This window comes from Entelurus aequoreus, linkage group LG01 (genome assembly GCF_033978785.1).
Source record: "Entelurus aequoreus isolate RoL-2023_Sb linkage group LG01, RoL_Eaeq_v1.1, whole genome shotgun sequence".
In the NCBI taxonomy this organism is placed as follows: Eukaryota; Metazoa; Chordata; class Actinopteri; order Syngnathiformes; family Syngnathidae; genus Entelurus; species Entelurus aequoreus.
The window spans coordinates 89479406-89503561 of NC_084731.1; the positions used below are offsets into that span (position 1 = coordinate 89479406).

Consider the following 24156-nt stretch of genomic DNA (forward strand, 5'->3'; position numbering starts at 1 on the left):
TTAATGGCAGATAGGCTCCAGCACCCCCCGCGACCCCGGAAGGAACAAGCGGTGGAAAATGGATGGGTAGCTACTTAATTAAATTAATTACATTGACATTTTTAACATAATTAAAGGCCTACTGAAATGAATTTTTTTTATTTAAACGGGGATAGCAGATCTATTCTATGTGTCATACTTGATCATTTCGCGATATTGCCATATTTTTGCTGAAAGGATTTAGTAGAGAACAACGACGATAAAGATTGCAACTTTTGGTATCTGCCCCTACCGGAAGTAGCGTGACGTAGTCAGTTGAACATTTCCGCAAAGTTCCCTATTGTTTACAGTGATGGCGGCCAGAAGTGAGAGCGATTCGGACCGAGAAAGCGACGATTTCCCCATTAATTTGAGCGAGGATGAAAGATTTGTGGATGAGGAAAGTGCAAGTGAAGGACTAGTGGGGAGTGGAAGCGATTCAGATAGGGAAAATGCTGTGAGAGGCGGGTGGGACCTGATATTCAGCTGGGAATGACTACAACAGTAAATAAACAGAAGACATATATATACTCTATTAGCCACAACACAACCAGGCTTATATTTAATATGCCACAAATTAATCCCGCATAAAAACACCTAGGTGTTTGTTATGCTAGCTCCTAGCTCCTAGCTATAGCTAGGAGCTAGGAGCTAGTATACTAGCTCCCGTCCATATAACCCGCCAATACAATTCAAACACCTGCACAACACACACAATCACTCAGCCCAAAGGACCGTTCACCTAACCCAAGGTTCATAAAGCTTATATATTTACCCAAAGTTACGTACGTGACACGCACGTACGGGCAAGCGATCAAATGTTTGGAAGCGCAGCTGCGTACTCACGGTACCGCGTCTGCGTCTTTGTATCCAAATCAAAGTAATCCTGGTAAGAGTCTGTGTTGTCCCAGTTCTCTACAGGCGTCTGTGTATCGAAGTCAAAGTCCTCCTGGTAAGAGTCTCTGTTGTCCGAGTTCTTCGATCTTGACTGCATCTTTCGGGAATGTAAACAATGAAACACCGGCTGTGTTGTGTTGCTGACTTCCCTCGCAAAATACTCCGCTTCGCACCGACAACTTTCTTCTTTGCTTGCTCAGCTTCTTTCTCCATAATGCAATGAACAAATTGCAACAGATTCGCCAACACAGATGTCCAGAATCACGTGGAATTTTGCGATGAAAACTGACGACTTTAGGCCGGCCGTGGTGCTGGACTAAAATGTCTTGTCTAACTCGTGACGTCACATCCGCAGCGTCATCATACCAAGATGTTTTCAGCAGATATTTTGCGGGAAATTTAAAATTGCACTTTAGTAAACTAACCCGGCCGTATTGGCATGTGTTGCAATGTTAAGATTTCATCATTGATATATAAACTATCAGACTGCGTGGTCGGTAGTAGTGGGTTTCAGTAGGCCTTTAACAAAGGCACATCCTGGCAGGCCGCGCCTCTCTGTTATGACGGCGGACAGAGACATAGTGTAGTGTCCCAACAGACGCTCTATTTAAAATTTGATCCGGACATTAACATATCATTAGCAGTGCTCGGTTCCAACAAACAGACAGACATGCAAGAGCCAAGAGACATTAGTAGTAGTAGTAGTAGTATTAGTAGTTGTTAGTAGTAATTAGGGATGTCCGATAATATCGGCCTGCCGATATTATCGGCCGATAAATGCGTTAAAATGTAATATCGGAAATTATCGGTATCGTTTTTTTTTTATTATCTGTATCGTTTTTTGTTTTTTTTAATTATTATTTTTTTTATTAAATCAACATAAAAAACACAAGATACACTTACAATTAGTGCACCAACCCAAAAAACCTCCCTCCCCCCATTTCTTTCTGTTATCAATATTCTGGTTCCTACATTATATATCAATATATATCAATACAGTCTGCAAGGGATACAGTCCGTAAGCACACATGATTGTGCGTGCTGCTGGTCCACTAATAGTACTAACCTTTAACAGTTAATTTGACTCATTTTCATTAATTACTAGTTTCTATGTAACTGTTTTTATATTGTTTTACTTTCTTTTTTATTCAAGAAAATGTTTTTAATTTAGTTATCTTATTTTATTATTTTTTTAAAAAGTACCTTATCTTCACCGTACATGGTTGTCCAAATTAGGCATAATAATGTGTTAATTCCACGACTGCATATATCGGTTGATATCGGTATCGGTTGATATCGGTATCGGTAATTAAAGAGTTGGACAATATCGGAATATCGGATATCGGCAAAAAGCCATTATCGGACATCCCTAGTAGTAATAGTAGTAGCAGTAGTAGTATCACATTATTATTATTATTGTCATTATTATTATCACATTATTATGTTGTGTGGTATGCTTTAGCTTGATTAGAATTTTCATTTCAATTAGATCATGATGAATTAAATTGTGAACTGTGATTAATCTGATTAAAGTTTTTAGTTAACTATAGTTATTAGTTGATTATTGACTGAGTAATGCAATAAGTTGTGTGTGTGTGCGTGCGTGTGTGTGTGTTTGTGTGCCGTCAGCTGGGGAAATATCTGATGGAGCAGAAGTGCATCCTGACAACAGCGACTTTAATTCTGTACTCTCTGCAAATCTGCAAAGCCTTAGCTTACCTCGACGGCCTCAGCATGGTGCACAGGTATGAGCAGATGACCTTTCACCTCCAGAAGTGGACTCTCCAGGCTCAATTCTACATTCTCTTACGTTCGTGTAGAGACATTGCAGTGAGAAACATCCTGGTGGCGTCTCCTGACTGCGTCAAGCTCGGTGACTTTGGTCTATCTCGGTACATTGATGACCAAGATTACTACAAAGGTACACACACAGGCAAACACACACACGCTAACAAACAAGAATCCCAAGTGTCATCGTATCATCTCTTGAAATGCTCTCCTTCATCATGCAGCATCGGTTTCACGTATGCCGATCAAGTGGATGGCACCGGAATCCATCAACTTCCGGCGGTTTACTTCGGCGAGCGATGTGTGGATGTTTGGTGAGAGACACCCTCGTATATCTGCACTTTAGTGTTAGACCAGGGGTGTCAAACTCATTTTAGCTCGGGGGCCACATGGAGAAAAATCTACTCCCAAGTGGACCGGACTGGTAAAATCACGGCACGATAACTTAAAAGTAAAGACAACTTAAGATTGCTTTCTTTGTTTAAAAATGGAACAAGCACATTCTGAAATTGTACAAATCATAATGTTGTTTTTTTTTTTACACTTGCATGTTGCAGTTAATGGGATTCCATCTTTATTTGTTCTTATTTATATTTTCTGAATAAATTATGTGATAATGTTCATCAGTCAACTCATTGGTGTTAATTTTCAATATATCAAAATAAATAAAATTACAGTATGTTATTTATGTAGTTTGATCATTTTCCTCGACTGATGTCCTAACATCATGTGGTTTATTTTGTACATATGTAGCATAATCTACAACAGACCTGGGCAAATTAAGGCCCGGGAGCCACATGCGGCCCGTTAAGCTTTTCAATCTGGCCCACCGGACATTCCCAAATATTTTTTTTACATCTTTAAGATGGAAACTGTAGCTGCCATTATGATGTGCAGTGATGTTTTCTAATGACCGTAAGTCTTGAACCATACAAAGTATTTCAATGGTTGGAATCTGCGCTTTTGCATGATATACTAGTTACTGTGGTAATCTAATTAGTTACTATGGTCATGTAAGTGACGAGGCACCAAGCAGTGTGGGTGGGGAGCGTTTCCACAAAGTGTTTCCAGAGGGGCCAGCCTGAAATGCGGGTGTCAGGGACAGACGCGGAAGGAGATTTTTACAACAAAGTTCTAAAGCTTAATGATATATCAAATTGTAGGTGTTTTGTTTTTTTACCTTTTGCGTTGATGTTTTTGTTGCGTTTCGCTTGATGGCAAAATATGTTGATCGAGAGGGGGTGTGACGTTCATATGTTGTCAATGTTTTATCGTTCATAGTTAATATTGTAAACCCCACATTATTTATTTTCATGTCTCATTCAGTAAAAAAAAAGTACAATTCCCTTCCGTTTTTTAAGGCGGTCTGTCATAACGTTTTTAGCATTCAATCAGACATTATTGTGAGGTTTTGTATTAGTGTTCCTAAAAATAGATATCCTGGCCCCCAGACACATGTTTTTGTCTAAATTTGGCCCCCGAGTCAAAATAATTGCCCAGGCCTGATCTACAAAGATACAAAGAATTGCTATTGCGACATCCAGTGGACACATTTAGAACAGCTTTTTCTTTCATTCAAAAATTTCAGGTTCATTTTTAAACTTGCCAAACTCATCCTGCGGGCAGGATAAAACCTGTTCGCGGGCCTGATCCGGACCTAGGGCCGTACGTTTGACACCCCTGTGTTAGACTAAAAGTATTTTGTATGTGTGTTGGACTGAATGTTGTTAATAAGCACAAAAGCCCAGTGGATACATCATTTTGTACACCTACATACCGTAATTCAGTGGTGTATGTACTGTGTTATTACCCGAGGTAGGTAGTAACGTGTTACTTATTTACCCTATTTACTTTTTGGAGTACCGGTAGTAGTTTTAAAGCAACATGCTTTATGCTTTTACTTGAGTATTTTTCTGAAAAGGAAACTCTACTTTTACTATGTTACATTGTGTTTAATTCCAATCACGACATTATTTATACCAGTGGTCCCCAACCACCGGGCCGCAGCCCGGTACCGGTCCGACCGATTGGTACCGGGCCGCACAAGAAATTTAATTTTTTTCTTAATTTATTTTTTTATTTTTTATTAAATCAACATAAAAAACACAATATATACATTATATATCAATATAGATCAATACAGTCTGCAGGGATACAGTCCGTAAGCACACATGATTGTATTTCTTTATGAAAAAAAAACAAAAAAAACACCCGGTCCGCAGCTACAAAAAGGTTGGGGACCACTGATTTATACAATCTGATTATTCATAATCTATTGATTACTGCTTGTAAGTACTAGATATGTTTGACTCCGTTTCACCAATGAAACAGAGCCTGGCAGTCACATGACCACACTCAAACTACACTGTAAAATATGACGTGACATCAACGCCTCACAGCTATCATCGCGGATAAAACGACGATAAAAATTGGGGAAACCCAAAAACCTCTGTAGGAGTTTTTCTAGACGTGGCAGTGGGCCAGTCCAGCATTTAAGTTTAGTTTAGTTTAGTTTATTAAGGATCCCCATTAGGGTACAACGCAGTGTAGACTATTCTTCCTGGGGTCCAGGCAAAAGACCTCACACAATCACAAAAAAAAAGATTACAATGCAGTACAACATGATCAATAGAATTTTGTAATACAAAATTCGCAACAACAAAAAACAAAAAAACAATAACTTGGAGTTTACGTAATAATGTTCATACCAAAGATAAAGGGCAAAATAAAAATAGATTTTTAAAAAATTTGCAAAAAGATAAAGCAAAGAACCAATGGCCTACAATATACACATTAGTGTGCCAAAGACATACAATATTCTAAGTGACAAAAAAGTACCATAATGAATAAAATATGACAAAGTACATACAAAATCAAGATAATATCAACATAAAAACGATTATTTTAAGGAAAAAATAAGTCAAAAGAAGATAAATGAACCAGTCTTGACATTGGGTACAATCTAGAATAGTCTCTTTCCGCAATACTTCTCCTCTCAGTCTATTCTTAAAACCCACTCTGCTGGTGATTCATACCAGATATTGTGGAAGTCGATTCCAGTAAGTGATTTCCCTATACATAACAGTTTTTTTCAAAACATCAGTTTTGGGTTTAAGATGGGTGAGAGCACCTCTTAGGGCTAACCTGGTACCATAGTTGGGACTGTCACTAGCAAGCAACAGCTGAGAATACAGATGTATGGTATGTATAGATGTTTTTAAAAAATAGAATCAAACTACAAGCTAGTTTTTCACCAACTCTCATCCATGACAATTCATTATGCATTATCTCAATGCCGGTCCTAAACGAGCAATGGAGAGCTTGTCTCGCGGCTCTGTTTTGGATAAGATGGATTTTATTTGGTTCTTGTTTAGATGCATTAGACCAGATTACTGGGCAGTAGTCAAGATGTGACAATACAAGGGATTGCATAACTTGCTTAGTAGTTGTGTTAGTTAAAAAAATAGGCACGTGTTCTTATGATTGAAATGTTTCTGCTCATTTTTGTTACTATGTTATTAATGTGGGTGGCCCAAGTTGTCCCTGTTCGACTACAGAACCTAAAATTGGCACTGAGCAAGTGTGGATCGCATACTTCTCCGCTTTGGCAAAGAGCCTGTTTTACAGTAGTCTTTTAAGTACCAGGCAATCTTGCTGTGTGTGTTCTTCTAACGTGCGTAAAAATAATCAAGACGTTGACTAGATAAACAAAAACGAATCATCACGGAGGACATAATTTAAAAGACCCTGAAAAACAGCAGGTGCATTCGTCTTCCATTCATCCCCCTCCGAATGCGAATTAATTGACAAGCATTACGGAGATCTAATTTCGTGGACAAATCTGGCCTGATGAAGGGAGCTGAAAGTGGAATCTAGCAGAGGGATGGTATACTTTTTTTTAATGGTGAGATCGTCAGGCGCCCAATTAATCAATACAGGTTCTCAGCTAACCATCCTGCTTTTCCACAAAAAAAATTCCGCCGCCAATGGTGAGGAGGAAAGATGGATCAAACCGGTCGAAAGGAGACGAGGCAATGTCAATGCTTCCTTAAAATTTGGGAAAAAAAACATTTATATAATGTGCTGTCATCTGTGTCAGTAGAAATAATCACAATTCAGCCTAAACGAACTCCGCCTCCAACTAGAGAAAACATGTTGCGTAAGTTGTAGATGTTTTTATGTTTTAGCTTAGCTCTGTTATAATGTCCTGTGTGACTGTAAAATGTGCATTGTTTGTTGTATATGCCCTAGTAGTGTATCTCTCAGACACACCTGAATGTAAACACACCCACCAACTACAGTTGCAGTGCAAAAAATAGCTACTAGATCAGGGATATATTTAACAAAATTGTTTTGGGGGCCATATTTCCAGAAAGCTAAGGTTATTTTGTATATTCCGGAGAACCAGCGTCCTCTACAGTTGACATTTTTTGTCAGTGTTACTGCAGTGCTCATCTATTTTTAAGGACCTTCTGCAAAAAAGCTATCGTCTCTATGACAGCATTTTAAAAATCTGCTGCAAAAATGTTAGGCTCTTGCAAGTTTTTCGAACTGAACTCTGGGGCCATCAGTTAAATAGCCCAAATGGTGAAAAGGAGAGGTCCTAAAATGGAGCCTTGAGGAACACTACTTAGTTGAACAAATGACTACCGACTGCATCTGAAGTAAACAAGCAAGGGGGTGCCTTGAGGAACGCCTCGGGTATGTAAATCACAAGTTTGGACCCCAGTGTTCTATGTCATTGCAATGATCTGTGTTTACAGCGGCCCAAATTCTTCCATATGACAGCCACACTCTAGTGCATGGGTGTCAAACTCTGGCCCGCGGGCCAAATTTGGCCCTTGAGGCAATATCAAATTAACATTAGAGCTGGCCCGCCGGTATTTTACAGCGGCGGTGCCGCTGTAACACCGCAATCACCGCTAATACTCATACTTGCCAACCCTCCCGATTTTCCCGGGAGACTCCCGAAGTTCAGTGCCCCTCCCGAAAATCTCCCGGGGCAACCATTCTCCCGACTTTCTCCCGATTTCCACCTGGACAACAATATTGGGGGCGTGCTTTAAAGACACTGCCTTTAGCGTTCTCTACAACCTGTCGTCACGTCCGCTTTTCCTCCATACGAACGGCCCAGTCACATAATATATGCAGCTTTTACACACTCACAAGTGAATGCATCGCATACTTGATCAACAGCCATACAGGTCACACTGAGGGTGACCGTATAAACAACTTTAACACTGTTACAAATATGCGCCACACTGTGAACCCACACCAAACAAGAATGACAAACACATTTCGGGAGAACATCCGCACCGCACCGTAACACAACATAAACACAACAGAACAAATACCCAGAACCCCTTGCAGCACTAACTCTTCCGGGACGCTACAATATACACCCCCGCTACCACCAAACCCCGCCCCCCCTCCACCTCAATCCCCCATGCACTTTCTCTTGCTACTTCAAGGCTTGAATGTTTGATTCATTCATTATTGTTATTTTATTTTCAAATGTATTATTAGCCTGTGGAAAAAGTTAATGTTGATATTTACCTCAGAAGGCTGCAAATAGAAAAGAGGCATTCAATTTTTATTTCAATTTTATTTGATATGCCATTGATATTTTTTAATTATTATTATTATCATTTGAAACTCGATTTTGCATGTCACTATAAAGTTATGTAAGCCCTGCTTGTTCAATATTCAATGCAAAACTTGTTTGGGTCCCTATTAAAAGGTTAATGTCTTCAACCTTGGCCCACGGCTTTGTTCAGTTTTACATTTTGGCCCACTTTGTATTTGAGTTTGACACCTCTGCTCCAGTGTTTTTAGGAGTTTGCTGCGGAAATGTTTGTCTCCCAAGTTTTGAACTGAACTCGGTCGGGGCCGGTATGCTGTCATTCAGGGGCCAGATTTGGCTAACAGTTGAATACCCCTGTTCTATAGCAACGGTAATATTACTTGAGGACAATTTTTGGCTTCTCCACCCACCTCTGGTTGTTATTGCACTGCTTCTGAAAGGTGTGTCAGATCTTTTTTAGTTACCTTGTAATGAAAACATATAAAAAATAAGTGATGCAGTTGCACACCACCACAAACTGCACCTGCATTAAAAAACTTAGCATCAATCAACACGATCAGATTTATTTACTATTAGTAAATGTTATAAGACTGTGTGGTTGCACCGAGCAAACCAAACACCCTCCGGTGTACTGTGTGTCCGACCAGGCGTGTGTGTGTGGGAGATCTTCTCCTTGGGCCAGCAGCCATTCTACTGGCTGGTGAACGGGCAGGTGATCACCCAGCTGGAGTCCGGCGTCCGACTCCCCAAGCCGCTGCCGTGCCCGCCAGCTGTTTACTCTCTGCTGACCCGCTGCTGGGCCTATGAGCCGCATGCCCGCCCTGGCTTTGTCCAGCTCGTCTACTCGCTCAGGTACTCCACTTCCCACTCTGACCTCCTTGAGACACAAAGTGCTTGGGAGCTACAAGCTTCAATTGCTATAAAGATCACTGTGTTGTTGTGATAGTGACATTCAAACAGCGGTGCAGGAGGATAAACCAGACTGCATCTCATGTATCTCGCAACTGGACCTCGAGCACAGCGAGCCTCCCCCAAAGGTACCTTACAGCCACGAGGCCACGCTTTTCTCACCAATAACCTCTCTCCTACGGGTCCTTTCACCAGCCTTGCAGAATGAGCGCCGTCGACCCATACGCCTCAAGTGTGCAGGTGTGCTTCATGGTCATTTATATGCACATTGTGTGCATCATCATGCCAAAAGCAGTGTGTTGTGTGTGTGTGTAGGGAAAGGATGGGCAAGAGCATATTGATGACACTTTACGAAGGCAAAGAAGAGAGATGCTGATGGACAGACAATGGCTGGAGCAGGAGGAGCGACAACTGGTGACACACAGACACACACACACACACACACATATATCAACACTGCAAAAAGTCAGTGTTCAAAAACAAGAAAAAAAAAATACAAAAATTAGGGGTATTTTATTTGAACTAAGCAATATTATCTGCCAATAGAACAAGAAAATTTGGCTTGTCAAGACTTTCCAAAACAAGTAAAATTAGCTAACTTCAATGAACCCAAAAATATCTTAAAATAAGTATATTCTCATTAATAACAAGTGCACTTTTCTTGGTAGAAAAAAAATATGGGACCTTTTTTGCTCAATATGTTGAAAAATATTCTTAAATTAAATAAATGCTAGTGCCATTATCTTGACATAATGATATGCGCTCGGCATTACATTTCTTGAAACCAGCAAACTTATACTAAAAACTAATTTATTGTTCTTAATGGAAAGGCAACAAGGCAACCGCTTGTTACTCTCGGGGTCTCCTAGCCGCTCAGACAAATCATATGGTCTAAAAATGCATTTTTCCATCGATAACATGACATCATCGCGTCAAGTGCGTGCCCTTTTAGTCAATTAGTGCGTACATATACAGACCGGCCCCCGGCCAAAACATTTTTAATTGTAATTTTGAAGAATTCATCTGAATGTGCATGAACTATTTATGTTAAAAATTGTTAGAAATGTCACATCTTAAATGTTTAAATGTTAACTGTCAGTTTACTGTACTGTGAGTACGTATTTTCTATTGTTTCATTGAAAATAAAACCGCAAAGTTCATTTGGCTGTCATCTGTTTTCATTATGAGACACAAGTGTGTCAAAGTCAGGATTTTTTTGTCATGCTTGAAATAAGAAGTTATTACTTTAAAAAAGTAGTTTTATACTTGTGAGTGTTGATGACACAGCTTTGCAACAGTTGATATTCTAGTTTCAAGCAAGTTTTACTCAATATAGGTCATAAAATATCAGCAACAAGCTGTAACATCTTAATTTAGGACCAAAACCCTTAAAACAAGTAAAACACTCTAACATAAAATCTGCTTAGTGAGAAGAATTATCTTATCAGACAGAAAATAAGCAAATATCACCCTTATTTGAGATATTTAATCTTACTTAGATTTCACTTTTTGCAGTGAAGTAGCTATTTTGGCTTCAACGGCGCACTGTGCGAGACCCCGCTTCACTCAATCCCCTCACTACTCCACTACTGGTACGCCTCTTGCAGAGGGCTCCCATTCAACGCTAATCCTGACCTAACATCCATCCATCCATTTTCTACCGCTTGTCCCTTTTGGGGTCGCGGGGACAAGTCGCCACCTCATCGCAGGGCAAACACAGATAGACAACATTCACACTCACATTCCCTGACCTAACACATTAAATAAAAATTGGCGTCCTGGACTTGTGCCCATGTAGCCCATAGCTATAACCGCCACTGCACACCCCCACTCTTTAAAGAATAAAAATAAAAAATTAAATTAACAATGTGTGTTTTACAGGATCCTTTTGTGCGACAGGCCTCAGATATCAAGGTACAATATTTGTGCAAATATTTGTATTAAAAACATGTTTTACAATGGTAATTTAAAAAGAAACTGTTTTCTCAATGAAGCGAAAAATATTCAGCAGTCGCTTGTTTTTTTTGTATATCATTTAATTGTTCAAACAATTTAAGCTGCTCTGCAAATATATAAAAAAAGATGAGCACTAACTTTAACTTTTTTTTTTTTTGAGTTTCTGGAAAAAAGTGTGGCTGATGGTAAGTTTTTTTACTTTAATTTCCAACTTTTTACGTTTGTAAATGGTATAGAGAGGTGTGTATGCAGCATGTGAGATTTCTTCTATTTTGGTTTTCAGGCCCCCCTGCAGAGACCCCCATACCTCTCTGCGTCACACAGGTAAAATCAACATATTCTCTCTCATTGGCCCTCTGGTGAAAATAAGGTTTGTATCCCAGCTCAGCTAGAGGCCATTTGGAGACTGTGACTTGTTTTCATTAGACCGCAGTACACTGTAAAAAATTCAATTCAAACAGAAAAATAACATGAAAAAAACCCAGAAAGGCCTAATATTATTAGAAAAAGTTTAAAGCCCTACTGAAATGAATTTTTTTTAATTTAAACGGGGATAGCAGATCCATTCTATGTGTCATACTTGATCATTTCGCGATATTGCCATATTTTTGCTGAAAGGATTTAGTAGAGAACAACGACGATAAAGTTCGCAACTTTTGGTCGCTGATAAAAAAAAAGCCTTGCCTGTACCGGAAGTAGCGTGACGTCACAGGGGATAGGGCTGCTCACATTTCCCCATTGTTTACAATGCAGCGAGAGAGATTCGGACAGAGAAAGAGACGATTACCCCATTAATTTGAGCGAGGATGAAAGATTTGTGGATGAGGAACGTGAGAGTGAAGGACTAGAGTGCAGTGCAGGACGTATCTTTTTTCGCTCTGACTGTAACTTGGGTACAAGGGTTCATTGGATTCCACACTTTCTCCTTTTTCTATTGTGGATCACGGATTTGTATTTTAAACCACCTCGGATACTATATCCTCTTGAAGATGAGAGTCGAGACCGCAAAATGACTTTTATCTCCACCACAATACATCGGTGAAGCTCTTTAGCTACGGAGCTAACGTGATAGCATCAGGCTCAAATGCAGATAGAAACAAAATAAATAAACCCCTGACTGGAAGGATAGACAGAAGATCAACAATACTATTAAAGCGTGGAAACCCAGCTTGGCGAAGCTTAACAATGCTGTTGCTAACGACGCCATTGAAGCTAACTTAGCTACGGAGCGGCGGCGGCGGCGGGCGTTGTAGCTTTCGACGACACCCCGGCCGCCATCAGAGTCTGCAAGAAACATATATTTCCCCAAAGTTACGTACGTGACATGCACATAGCGACACGCACGTACGGGCAAGCAAACAAATGTTTGGAAGCCAAAGCTATACTCACGGTAGCGCGTCTGCTATCCATCTCAAAGTCCTCCTGGTTGTGTTGCTGTAGTCCGTTGCTAATACACCGATCACACCTACAGCTTTCTTCTTTGCAGTCTCCATTGTTCATTAAACAAATTGCAAAATATTCACCAACACAGATGTCCAGAATACTGTGGAATTTTGCACATTGGGTACCAATACTTCCGTTGCCGCCGTGACGTCACGCGCATACGTCATCATACATAGACGTTTTCAACCGGAAGTGTGGCGGGAAATTTAAAATTGCACTTTATAAGTTAACCCGGCCGTATTGGCATGTGTTGCAATGTTAAGATTTCATCATTGATATATAAACTATCAGACTGCGTGGTCGGTAGTAGTGGCTTTCAGTAGGCCTTTAAATGCTACAATAAAAAAGACGATAACTTATTTATTTAATTCTGTAACATTTTTTTAAGGTTTAGCTTGATTTGAATTTACATTTTGGGAGCTGCTAATAAACATTCAATATGTAAAACATACATAATCTATCCATCTATTTTTTATAACGCTTAATTTCATAGGGTTGCTGGTAAACTGGAGCCTACTCCAGCTGACTTCAGGTGGCGGAGACAGGGTACATCCTGGATTGATCGCACGTATAGACCTTTCACACTAATGGACAATTTAGTCTCTAATTAACCCAGCATTGGAATGTTGGTGGAAGCTGGATTACATGTGGTGCAATTGTTGAAAAATTCAAACTAAAGCCCGTACATGGGTGCAAAGTACGTGCTAAAGTGTCTTCTTTGTCGCCAAAATGTGTGCTATTGTGCTCTGTCGTGCTAAAGTGCCGTCCTAGAAACCAAAATTCTCAGGAGACAAAATGTGTGCTAAAGTGCTCTCTTAGCCAAAACCCATGCCAAAGTACCTTCTTAAGAACCAAAATGCATGCTTAAGAGCCTTTTTAAAAGCCAACATGCATGCTAACGTGCACTTTTAGCCAAAACCCATGCCAAAATTCCTTCTTAGGAACCAAAATGCATGCTCAAGTGAAATTATTTTTTAAAAATTTAAACGGGGATAGCAGATCCATTCTATGTGTCATACTTGATCATTTCGCGATATTGCCATATTTTTGCTGAAAGGATTTAGTAGAGAACAACGACGATAAAGTTCGCAACTTTTGGTCGCTGATAAAAAAAAGCCTTGCCCCTACTGGAAGTAGCGTGACGTAGTCAATTGAAAGTCTCCTCACATTTTCCTATCATTTTCAATGCAGCTAGAGCGATTCGGACCGAGAAAGCGACGATTACCCCATTAATTTGAGCGAGGATGAAAGATTTGTGGATGAGGAACGATAGAGTGAAGGACTAGAATGCAGTGCAAGACATATCTTTTTTCGCTCTGACCGTAACTTAGGTACAAGCTGGCTCATTGGATTCCACACTCTCTCCTTTTTCTATTGTGGATCACGGATTTGTATTTTAAACCACCTCGGATACTATATCCTCTTGAAAATGAGAGTCGAGAACGCGAAATGGACATTCGCAGTGACTTTTATCTCCACGACAATACATCGACGAAACACTTTAGCTACGGAGCTAACGTGATAGCATCGTGCTTAACTGCATATAGAAACAAAATAAATAAACCCCTGACTGGAAGGATAGACAGAAGATCAACAATACTATTAAACCATGGACATGTAAATACACGGTTAATGCTTTCCAGCCTGGCGAAGGTTAACAATGCTGTTGCGAACGACGCCATTGAAGCTAATTTAGCAACCGGACCTCACAGAGCTATGCTAAAAACATTAGCTATCCACCTACGCCAGCCAGCCCTCATCTGCTCATCAACACCCGTGCTCACCTGCGTTCCAGCGATCGACGGTGCGACGAAGGACTTCACCCGATCACAGATGCGGTCGGCGAGACGGAGGAAGTTAAGGTGAGTTCGGCGGATAGCGCGTCTGCTATCCATCTCTGTCCTCCTGGCTGTGTTGCTGCAGCCAGCCGCTAATACACCGATCCCACCTACAACTTTCTTCTTTGCAGTCGCCATTGTTCATTAAACAAATTGCAAAAGATTCACCAACACAGATGTCCAGAATACTGTGGAATTTTGAAATGAAAACAGAGCTTTTTTGTATTGTATTCAATGGGGTACCAATACTTCCGTATCAACTGATTCCGTCACGCGCATACGTCATCATATCTAGACGTTTTCAACCGGAAGTTTGGCGGGAAATTTAAAATTGCAATTCATAAGTTAACCCGGCCGTATTGGCATGTGTTGCAATGTTAAGATTTCATCATTGATATATAAACTATCAGACTGCGTGGTCGGTAGTAGTGGGTTTCAGTAGGCCTTTAAGTGCTTTTGTAGGAACCAAAATGTGACCTAAGATGTAAAAATGTATCCCGATGTGTCCTTTTGGGAGCCAAAATGTGTGCTGAAGTGCCTTCTTAGGAGCCAAAATGCCATAATGAATGCTAAAGTGCCCTTAAGTCTAGAAAAATACTCAACCCTCCCGTTTGTGCACGCCACTGCATAACATGGGTTGGTTTTAGACCAGTGGTTCTTAACCTGGGTTCGATCGAACCCTATGGGTTCGATGAGTCGGCCTCAGGGGTTCGGCGGAGGTCAAGACACATCCGACTCATGGTGTAAATAAAAACTTCTCCCTATCGGCGTATTACGGATACGGCAACAGCAGAAGTCAGACTGATTTGCAGGTTTGTAATTTGTTGTGAGTTTATGCACTGTGTTGGTTTTGTTCTTTGAACAAGGTGATGTTCATGCACGGTTCATTTTGTGCACCAGTAAAAAAACATGGTAACACTTTAGTATGGGGAACATATTCACCATTAATTAGTTGCTTATTAACATGCAAATTAGTAACATATTGGCTCTTAACTAGTCATTATTAAGTACTTATTAATGCCTTATTTGTCATGGCCTTATTATAACCCTAATCATCTAACCCTGGCCCTAACCCTAACCCTAACCAAATAACTCTAAATTAAGTCTTTGTTACTTAAAATATGTTCCCCATACTAAAGTGTTACCAAAAACATATAACTTTGTCTTGAATTTGGAAAAAAAACATTTTATTTTTCACTAAAGAAGGGTTCGGTGAATGCACATATGAAACTAATGGGGTTCGGTACCTCCAACAAGGTTAAGAACCACTGTTTTAGACAAAATTAGAATTTTCAAAACTTCTTTAAATTTACACTATGCAGCCCTGGATGTAAGATGTTTAGACACCCCCTGCTTTTAATGACCATGCAGACAATTAGAACAGAAATGCTGTGTTCCAGTCTCGTCCCACAGCTGAGCTGGACCGATCAGGTGATCAGGTGTACTCTGGTGTCATGGCGATGGTCAGACAGGTGGTCCAGCTGAAGAATGAGGTCAACACCCTTCCATACTCCGAGTATCCCAACGCCGTCAAAGTAAGTTTTGTGTCTTCTCACATTGACGTCCACCAACCGTGACTCTCCCCTGCTCGCCATCCAGGCGATTGGTGCCACTCTGCGGAGCCTGATCCAAAGCGTTGATGATGTCCTGCCCGTTCTGCACAACTCATGTGCCAGCGAGGTATCACGTCACACACCTGGAACACCAGCTGATTCATGCAAGTTGTTGGATATGGTTTTGAATTGTGGTGCATTTGGCCTACCTGTCTCAGATCGCGGGCACAAAGAAGCTCCTGAACAAGGACTTAGAGGAGCTGATCAATAAGATGAGACTGGCCCAGCAGAACTGGGTGACGACACTAAAGGAGGAGTGCCAGAGACAGATGTTGGCCGCTGCACACACTCTGGCGCTGGACTCCAAGAACCTGCTGGACGCAGTGGACCAGGCGAGGGTCAGGGAGACACAGGATAAGTGAAGTTAGTGTTGGGAACCCATTCATTTTTGGACTTTAAAGGCCTACTGAAATTAATTTTTTTTCTTTAAACGGCGATAGCAGATCTATTCTATGTGTCATACTTGATCATTTCGCGATATTGCCATATTTTTGCTGAAAGCGCACGTACGGTACGGTACGTGTTATGCTAGCTCCTAGCTCCTAGCTCCATAGAACACGCCAATACAATTCAAACACCTGATCAACACACACAATCACTCAGCCCAAAAGACCGTTCACCTAACCCAAGGTTCATAAAGCTTATATATTTTTAAAAAGTTACGTACGTGACGCGCACGTACGGTACGGTACGTGTTATGCTAGCTCCTAGCTCCTATGCTAGCTCCTAGCTCCATAGAACACGCCAATACAATTCAAACACCTGATCAACACACACAATCACTCAGCCCAAAAGACCGTTCACCTAACCCAAGGTTCATAAAGCTTATATATTTAAAAAAAGTTACGTACATACGCAAAAAAAAGTTGCGCACATACGGTCAAGCGATCAAATGTTTAGAAGCCAAAGCTGCATACTCACAGTAGCACGTCTGCGTCTTTGTCATCCAAATCAAAGTAATCCTGGTAAGAGTCTGTGTTGTCCCAGTTCTCTACAGGCGTCTGTGTATCGAAGTCGAAAGTCCTCCTGGTTAGAGTCTCTGTTATCCGAGTTCTTCCATCTTGACTGCATCTTTCGGGAATGTAAACAAAGAAGCGCCGGCTGTGTACTGTTGTGGCTGACTACGTTCGAAAAATACGTCCATTTCGCACCGACAACATTCTTCTTTGCTTGCTCAGCTTCCTTCTTCATAATGCAATGAACATGATTGAAACAGATTCACGAACACAGATGTCCAGAATACTGTGGAATTATGAAATGAAAACAGAGCTTTTTCGTATTGGCTTCAATGTGGAAGGCATACCCGTGTTCCCCGGTCTACGTCACACGCATACGTCATCCTCAGAGGCGTTTCGAACCGGAAGTTTAGCGGCAAATTTAAAATGTCACTTTATAAGTTAACCCGGCCGTATTGGCATGTGTTATAATGTTAAGATTTCATCATTGATATATAAACTATCAGACTGCGTGGTCGGTAGTAGTGGGTTTCAGTAGGCCTTTAAACATGTATCAAAAGTTGAAAAAAGAAAACATTTAAAAAAAAAAAAAAGGGATTTCATAATTTCATATTTGTACATGAAAAAGCATCAAAGAAATTGCTGTTACGCCATGAATGTGCACAGAAAGCACCGGGAGGGAATATATTTGCAGCTGCACCCTCCAAGGGCAATGTGCGCCTCAAAAGGAACGTGGGCGAGAGTTACTTCCAATAAAATATTGATGACATCTGCTGATGTGAGTAAATCTATTTGCCAATTCATGTGTGCTGGTCGGTGCTCTTCTGCCATGCAAGCTCGTCACTTTCTCCGACTAGACTTGCGATCAGCGCTCGGCAAATTCAGCAAAAAAAACAGCCAGCTGCATTTTTTAAATTATAATTAAAATTTAAAAAACGATACAATCAATGTTCCTTCTAATTTTTAATGTTTGTGAGCAAACGCACAAACTACCTGAGCATTCAGTGGAGCACATATGAGCAACATCAGACGTGCACACTGTGGCCACACCAGCGTCACACCTGTCCCAAACCTGACATCATAACAATTGAAATGTTTTATTAAAATAATTTTCTGATATAAGTGATTTTGCCCTCTTAGAATGACAATAACAAAAAAACATGTTTTTCATGACCTGTGTGCTAGTATTGTATGTCTGGCTGCGGGTCCTGCCTTTAAAAGAAATGTTACCCCTTTCAGAGATGACATTTAGTTCCTGTAACTTTCTGTCTGTAAAATACATCTTTTTATTAGCATTTATGAAATCTAGTGACAATATTTCATGAATAATATCCTTAGATTAACATTCTTAATAAATGGCAGTAAAATAAGCACACATCTGATTGAGGAGTCAGAGTGTTACAACCTGGCATTTACACAATGTGTGGCGTTGGGGTTGTCCGACTTTTTGTGTGGCCATAAACGCAACACTGGCTAAGTGCCATGAGTGCGTGTGTTGGTGCAGGTGAGACAGAGCGAGCGGCTTCTGTTGAAACGACGGATGACAAAGTTGGTTTAAGCCTGGTTTGTATGGCAGAAGATTACCAGTTTTTATAGATAAAAGTTGTTTTACTCATGTTTTTGGTGTGGTTACAAACAGTTTTGCTCAATAAAGTGATGGATGGAATTCCTGTCCGTAAAGTGTCTCGACAGACGATAATTGAAATGTGTTGACAAAGATTGTTTTATTCATTGGGGCCACTCTTGTTGTCACTTGTCACTCATAGAGTTGCATTGCAAAATAATACAGAATAAATTGTAATGTGTTTATTTTGTTTAAAGTTCAGATGGGATTTTTGATTTTCTGCGCGGCATTAATTTGCTGTGCGCAGAGGACGCGTGGGCAGTGCGCAATTGCACCTTAGAGGGAACGTTGAATACAATGTAACGTGATTTTAATTTACATTTAAAACACTTCCTTGTGTGTCCAAAACCTTTTGCAGCACAAACGATTGAACTGGTTTAGGGAGATTTGGACATGGATGGAGGGCTGATTAGGACTACTAACAAGCTAATGCCATTAAAAAAACATAAAATGTTAATAACTTAAAAACCACAACGGCACAAATATTGCAGCACAAACGTATGGGGCGCCGAATGTAAAAGTTCACTCCCACTTTTTTAGCAGATATATTTCTCAGATTTAACTCACTCTTCTCAGATTGAGCTAATTTTCATCACATTTAAATTAAAATTAAATGTTGACTCTCTATATTTTATCCAAATGTTAATCTAAACCTAAATCTTAAATATAAATGTTAAAACAAAAACTAAATGTCAACCTAACTGTTCAATCAAAACCTAAATCGAAATGTAAGCGCTAAATGTTAAATCTTAACCCAAATGTTAAATCTAAACCTAAATCTAAATGTGAGTGCTAAATGTTAAATCTAAATCTAAATGTGAGCGCTAAATGTTAAATGTACACCTAAATGTTCAATTTAAATCCAAATGTTCAATTTTAATCTAAATGTGAGCGCTAAATGTTAAATCTAAACCCAAATGTTAAATCTAACCTAAATGTTAAATTTAAATCTGAATGTGAGCGTTAAAATTTAAATGTAAACCTAAATGTTCAATTTAAATCTAAATCTAAGCGCTAAATGTTAAACGTAAACCTAAATGTTATATGCAAACATACATTTTGAATGTAAACTTAAGTGTTAAATTTTAATCTAAATGTGAGCGCTAAATGTTAAACATAAACCTAAATGTTAAATCTAAACCGAAAGGATAAATCTAAACCCAAATGTTACATTTAAATCTAAATGTGAGCATTAAAATCTCAATCTAAACCTAAATGTTCAATTTCAAACTAAATCTAAGCGCTAAATTTTAAACCTAAACCTAAATGTTAAATCTAAACCTAATTCTTTTATCTAAACCTAAATCTTAAATTTAAATCTAAATGTGAGCGCTAAATGTTAAATGTAAACCTAAATGTTCAATTTAAATCTAAATGTAAAATTTTAATCTAAATGTGAGCGCTAAATGTTAAACCTAAACCTAAATGTTATATCTAAACCCAAATGTTAAATCTGAACCTAAATGTTAAATTTAAATCTAAATGTGAGCAATAAAATTTAAATGTAAACCTAAATGTTCAATTTAAATCTAAATCAAAGCGCTAAATGTTAAACCTAAACCTAAATGTTATATGTAAACCTAAATTTTGAGCGTTAAAATTTAAATCTAAACCTAAATGTTCAATTTCAAACTAAACCTAAATGTTCAATTTCAAACTAAATCTAAGCGCTAAATTTTTAACCTAAACCTAAATGTTAAATCTAAACTTAAATCTTTCATCCAAACCTAAATCTTAAACCTAAATCTAAATGTGAGCGCTAAATGTTAAATGTAAACCTAAATGTTAAATTTAAAATTAAATGTAAAATTTTAATCTAAATGTGAGCGCTAAATGTTAAAGCTAAACCTAAATGTTAAATTTAAATCTAAATGTAAAATTTTAATCTAAATGTGAGCGCTAAATGTTAAATGTAAACCTAAATGTTCATTTAAATCTAAATGTTAAATTTTAATCTAAATGTGAGCGCTAAATGTTAAACCTAAACCTAAATGTTGAATCTAAACCCAAATGTTAAATCTAAACCTAAATGTTAAATTTAAATCTAAATGTGAGCGTTAAAATATAAATGTAAACCTAAATGTTCAATTTAAATCTAAATATAAGTGCTAAATGTTAAACCTAAACCTAAATGTTATATGTAAACCTACATTTTAAATGTCAACCTAAATGTTAAATTTTTCTGTGAATGTGTGCGCTAAATGTTAAACCTAAATGTTAAACCTAAATGTTAAATCTAAACCCAAATGTTAAATCTAAACCCAAATGTTAAATTTAAATCTAAATGTGAGTGTTAAAATTTAAATCTAAACCTAAATGTTCAATTTCAAACTAAATCTAAGCGCAAAATTTTAAACCTAAACCTAAATGTTAAATCTAAACCTAAATCTTTAATCCAAACCTAAATTTTAAATTTAAATCTAAATGTGAGCGCTAAATGTTAAATCTTAACCCAAATGTTAAATCTAAACCTAAATCTAAATGTGAGCGCTAAATGTTAAATGTAAACCTAAATGTTCAATTTAAATCTAAATGTTAAATTTTAATCTAAATGTGAGCGCTAAATGTTAAACCTAAACCTAAATGTTGAATCTAAACCCAAATGTTAAATCTAAACCTAAATGTTAAATTTAAATCTAAATGTGAACGTTAAAATTCAAATCTAAACCTAAATGTTCAATTTCAAACTAAATCTAAGCGCTAAATTTTTAACCTAAACCTAAATGTTAAATCTAAACCTAAATCTTTTATCTAAACCTAAATCTTAAATCTGAATGTAAATGTGAGCGCTAAATCTCTCGCCAAGTGTAAAGATGAACATTTTTAGAATGTCCAGTATTCCACCAATCCGACGCCTCTCAGCCGCAAAGCCACGCCCACATCTCTGCCTCTCTGTGCACGACACTCCTACACCTTTCTCAATGCTGAAGAAGAAAACATGACAGATGCTCAATGACTAATAATTCCAATGAAGTTGCACAATTCGGAAAAATGTTATTTCCAAACGTGTGTGTGCACGGTGTGTTGCACAAGGACAATTAGACCTTCAATCACGTCGACGCTGCACTTTCGCCTTTGACAGTAAAATTGCTTCTAATTACACATACAATACACATATTTCGATTTGTAACTACACGGTCACGGTCATACAAGTTAATGCAAGCAGCCAGCTGACAGAATTACTGGATCGGTTCTAAAGAACGTCTTTATTGTGAGCTAAATGGTAAAAACATGGTTATAGTCAGTGTGAAGTCATCATTTGGTCAGAGGTTCGGATCCAACACATGCTAACATCCGCCTTTTAATAGGCTTATTTTCTATCTTCCTGCTCATCGTAGCACGACACAGCACAACTGTCCGAGAAGCGTGATTTAAAAGGAAGTAAGATGAAGGACAGATGACTTTAATTCACACTCACTATAATCATGTTTTTACCATTTAGCTCACAATAAAGACATATTCTTTAGAACCGATCCAAAGTGATTCTGTCAGCTGGCTGCTTGCATCAAACTTATCTGACAGGGACTGTCAGGTTCAAACACTGATGACATTTATCAAACAAGACAAGAAGCAAGGAATTAAACAGAGACAAAATTTAATTTGGCTCAATTGAGGAGAGCGCGTCTGGGCTGTACTCTTGTACAGTCTGCCAAAAGATTGTACGCCTCCTCTTTTATTTGGACTTTCCCTAATTACACGGCAACAGCTGTTTCTAAGGGACGCGGGTCGTAAACAGCCATCGCCTTTGGTTACAGAACAGTTCAAAGAAAAGGTCGTAAAACAGTTCAAACAAGAGGTCCCTGGACGGGAGTCTGGTCCTGCTTCCTCTTCGCTTTGTAGATCTCGGGTCAAGACAATATCTTTCTGTTGATTACAACACCTTCATGTTGCTTCCCATCCTACACAGTGGAGTTTTACAAGCCTTCTGCTTGGTAGGATTAAAGACAGCTTTTGTCTGCTCGCCGGGAACTCATTGAAACACAAAGTTTTGTGATAACTTAGATACAATTATTCTGACAGTGACCGTGTAGTTCACAGCAATGTACTGTTCATATGTGACACAATCACGAAGTAAGAGACACATACAAAAATAAATATGTGTATTCATGCACACTGCATGCCCCAGTCTAATTAGAAGCAACTTTATTCTTTCATTGAAGTGCAGCAACAGGTGTTTTGAGTGTCTAATTGTCTTTATGCACACCATGCACACTCACATGTCTGAAGATTAAAAAAAGTATTTAATTATGCAGCTCTGACATTATTAGCGCTCACATTTAGATTTTGATTCAATATTTAGGTCTAGATTTAATATTTAGTTTTTAATTCAATATTTAGTTTTAGATTTCACATTTAGTGCGCACATTTAGTTTCAAGATTTATATTTAACATTTAGGTTTAATGTTAACATTTAGGTTGAGATTTAACATTTAGCACTCACATTTAGATTTCAGATTTATATTTAACATCCAGGTTTTGTCATGGCTGTGTGATCATGTTTTGTTTTAGTCATGTTCGGTTTTGTTTTTGGACTTTTTGTGCACTTTTATTTGTCACCATAGCAACCATTAGTGTCACCCGGTTCACATTGTCATGTCACGCACCTGTTTCACGTTTTGAGTCACGCACTTGTTTTCACTGATCATGTCACTATTTAAATCTGTCTGTTTCTGTTGTTCGTGCCGGCGACATGCTGTCAGGACTTGGTCCTCGGGTTTTATTTTTCCGGAAGGCAACGGAAAGTTGGCGCGTGCGAGACGTGAATTTAAATACATGTTTATTATAATTAATCAAAAAGGTGCAAACAAAAAGCGCTCACAGCGGAGGTAAAAACTTGACTATGAAAACAAAACTTGCACAAAGGCAGAAACTAGTGATGGGTCCGGCAACACCGATGCATCGGCGCATGTGTCGGTGCGCGTATCGCTTTTAGAAAGTCACGTGACCGAACACGAGCTGTTTTGGTCACACAAGGTTTCGCTCTATGAGCTCGACGCATGCATCTGTGTTGCAGGACCCATCACTACTGTTACTAGAGAGGGTACAGGAATGACGGCGTGGCAAAGTTGGTAGAGTGGCCGTGCCAGCAATCGGAGGGTTGCTGGTTACTGGGGTTCAATCCCCACCTTCTACCATCCTAGTCACGATACATGTTCACATTATTTGACTGTATCTAAAAAGGATACAAATATATTTTTATTTAAATGAAGATATGAAATAATCCTAAATGAAATACAATGACTTGGTTTATATTATTGTATATACTAGGTCAGACCTGGGCATTCTGCGGCCCGCGGGCCGCATCCGGCCCTTTGTGCGTCCCTGTCCGGCCCGCGTGAGGCCAATTATAAATTACAAAATAAATTTTAAAAAGTATCTATGTCGAGTGTGCAATACAACGGTGCTGCTTTTGTTTTGAAAATCGTTATTTGTATTACTTCCGTGTGGACGTATGCGTGTGCGTGATTGTGAGTGAATGTGAACAGCTGCAATCATTAATTACAAAATAAAGTTGAAAAAAAATCTATGT

The 24156-nt window shown here is 38.9% G+C and overlaps 1 protein-coding gene across 6 annotated transcripts in view; it reads left to right on the forward strand.

Moving 5' to 3' along the window:
• The window catches only part of LOC133658691 (protein-tyrosine kinase 2-beta-like), a 58903-nt gene that overhangs the window by 26288 nt on the left and 8459 nt on the right, over positions 1-24156 (forward strand). For 5 of the 6 annotated variants that reach the window (XM_062061019.1, XM_062061009.1, XM_062061031.1 and 2 more), the window contains 13 exons: positions 2545-2660; positions 2736-2836; positions 2928-3017; positions 8935-9139; positions 9234-9324; positions 9392-9436; positions 9512-9610; positions 11078-11110; positions 11313-11337; positions 11436-11476; positions 15834-15968; positions 16033-16113; positions 16205-18827. In XM_062061019.1, coding sequence (XP_061917003.1) covers positions 2545-2660; positions 2736-2836; positions 2928-3017; positions 8935-9139; positions 9234-9324; positions 9392-9436; positions 9512-9610; positions 11078-11110; positions 11313-11337; positions 11436-11476; positions 15834-15968; positions 16033-16113; positions 16205-16408 — 1266 coding nt within the window. In that variant the 3' untranslated portion in view covers positions 16409-18827. Of the gene's footprint in view, positions 1-2544; positions 2661-2735; positions 2837-2927; positions 3018-8934; positions 9140-9233; positions 9325-9391; positions 9437-9511; positions 9611-11077; positions 11111-11312; positions 11338-11435; positions 11477-15833; positions 15969-16032; positions 16114-16204; positions 18828-24156 lie in introns of those variants that run through there. The other variant, XM_062061014.1, reaches the window with a different exon arrangement.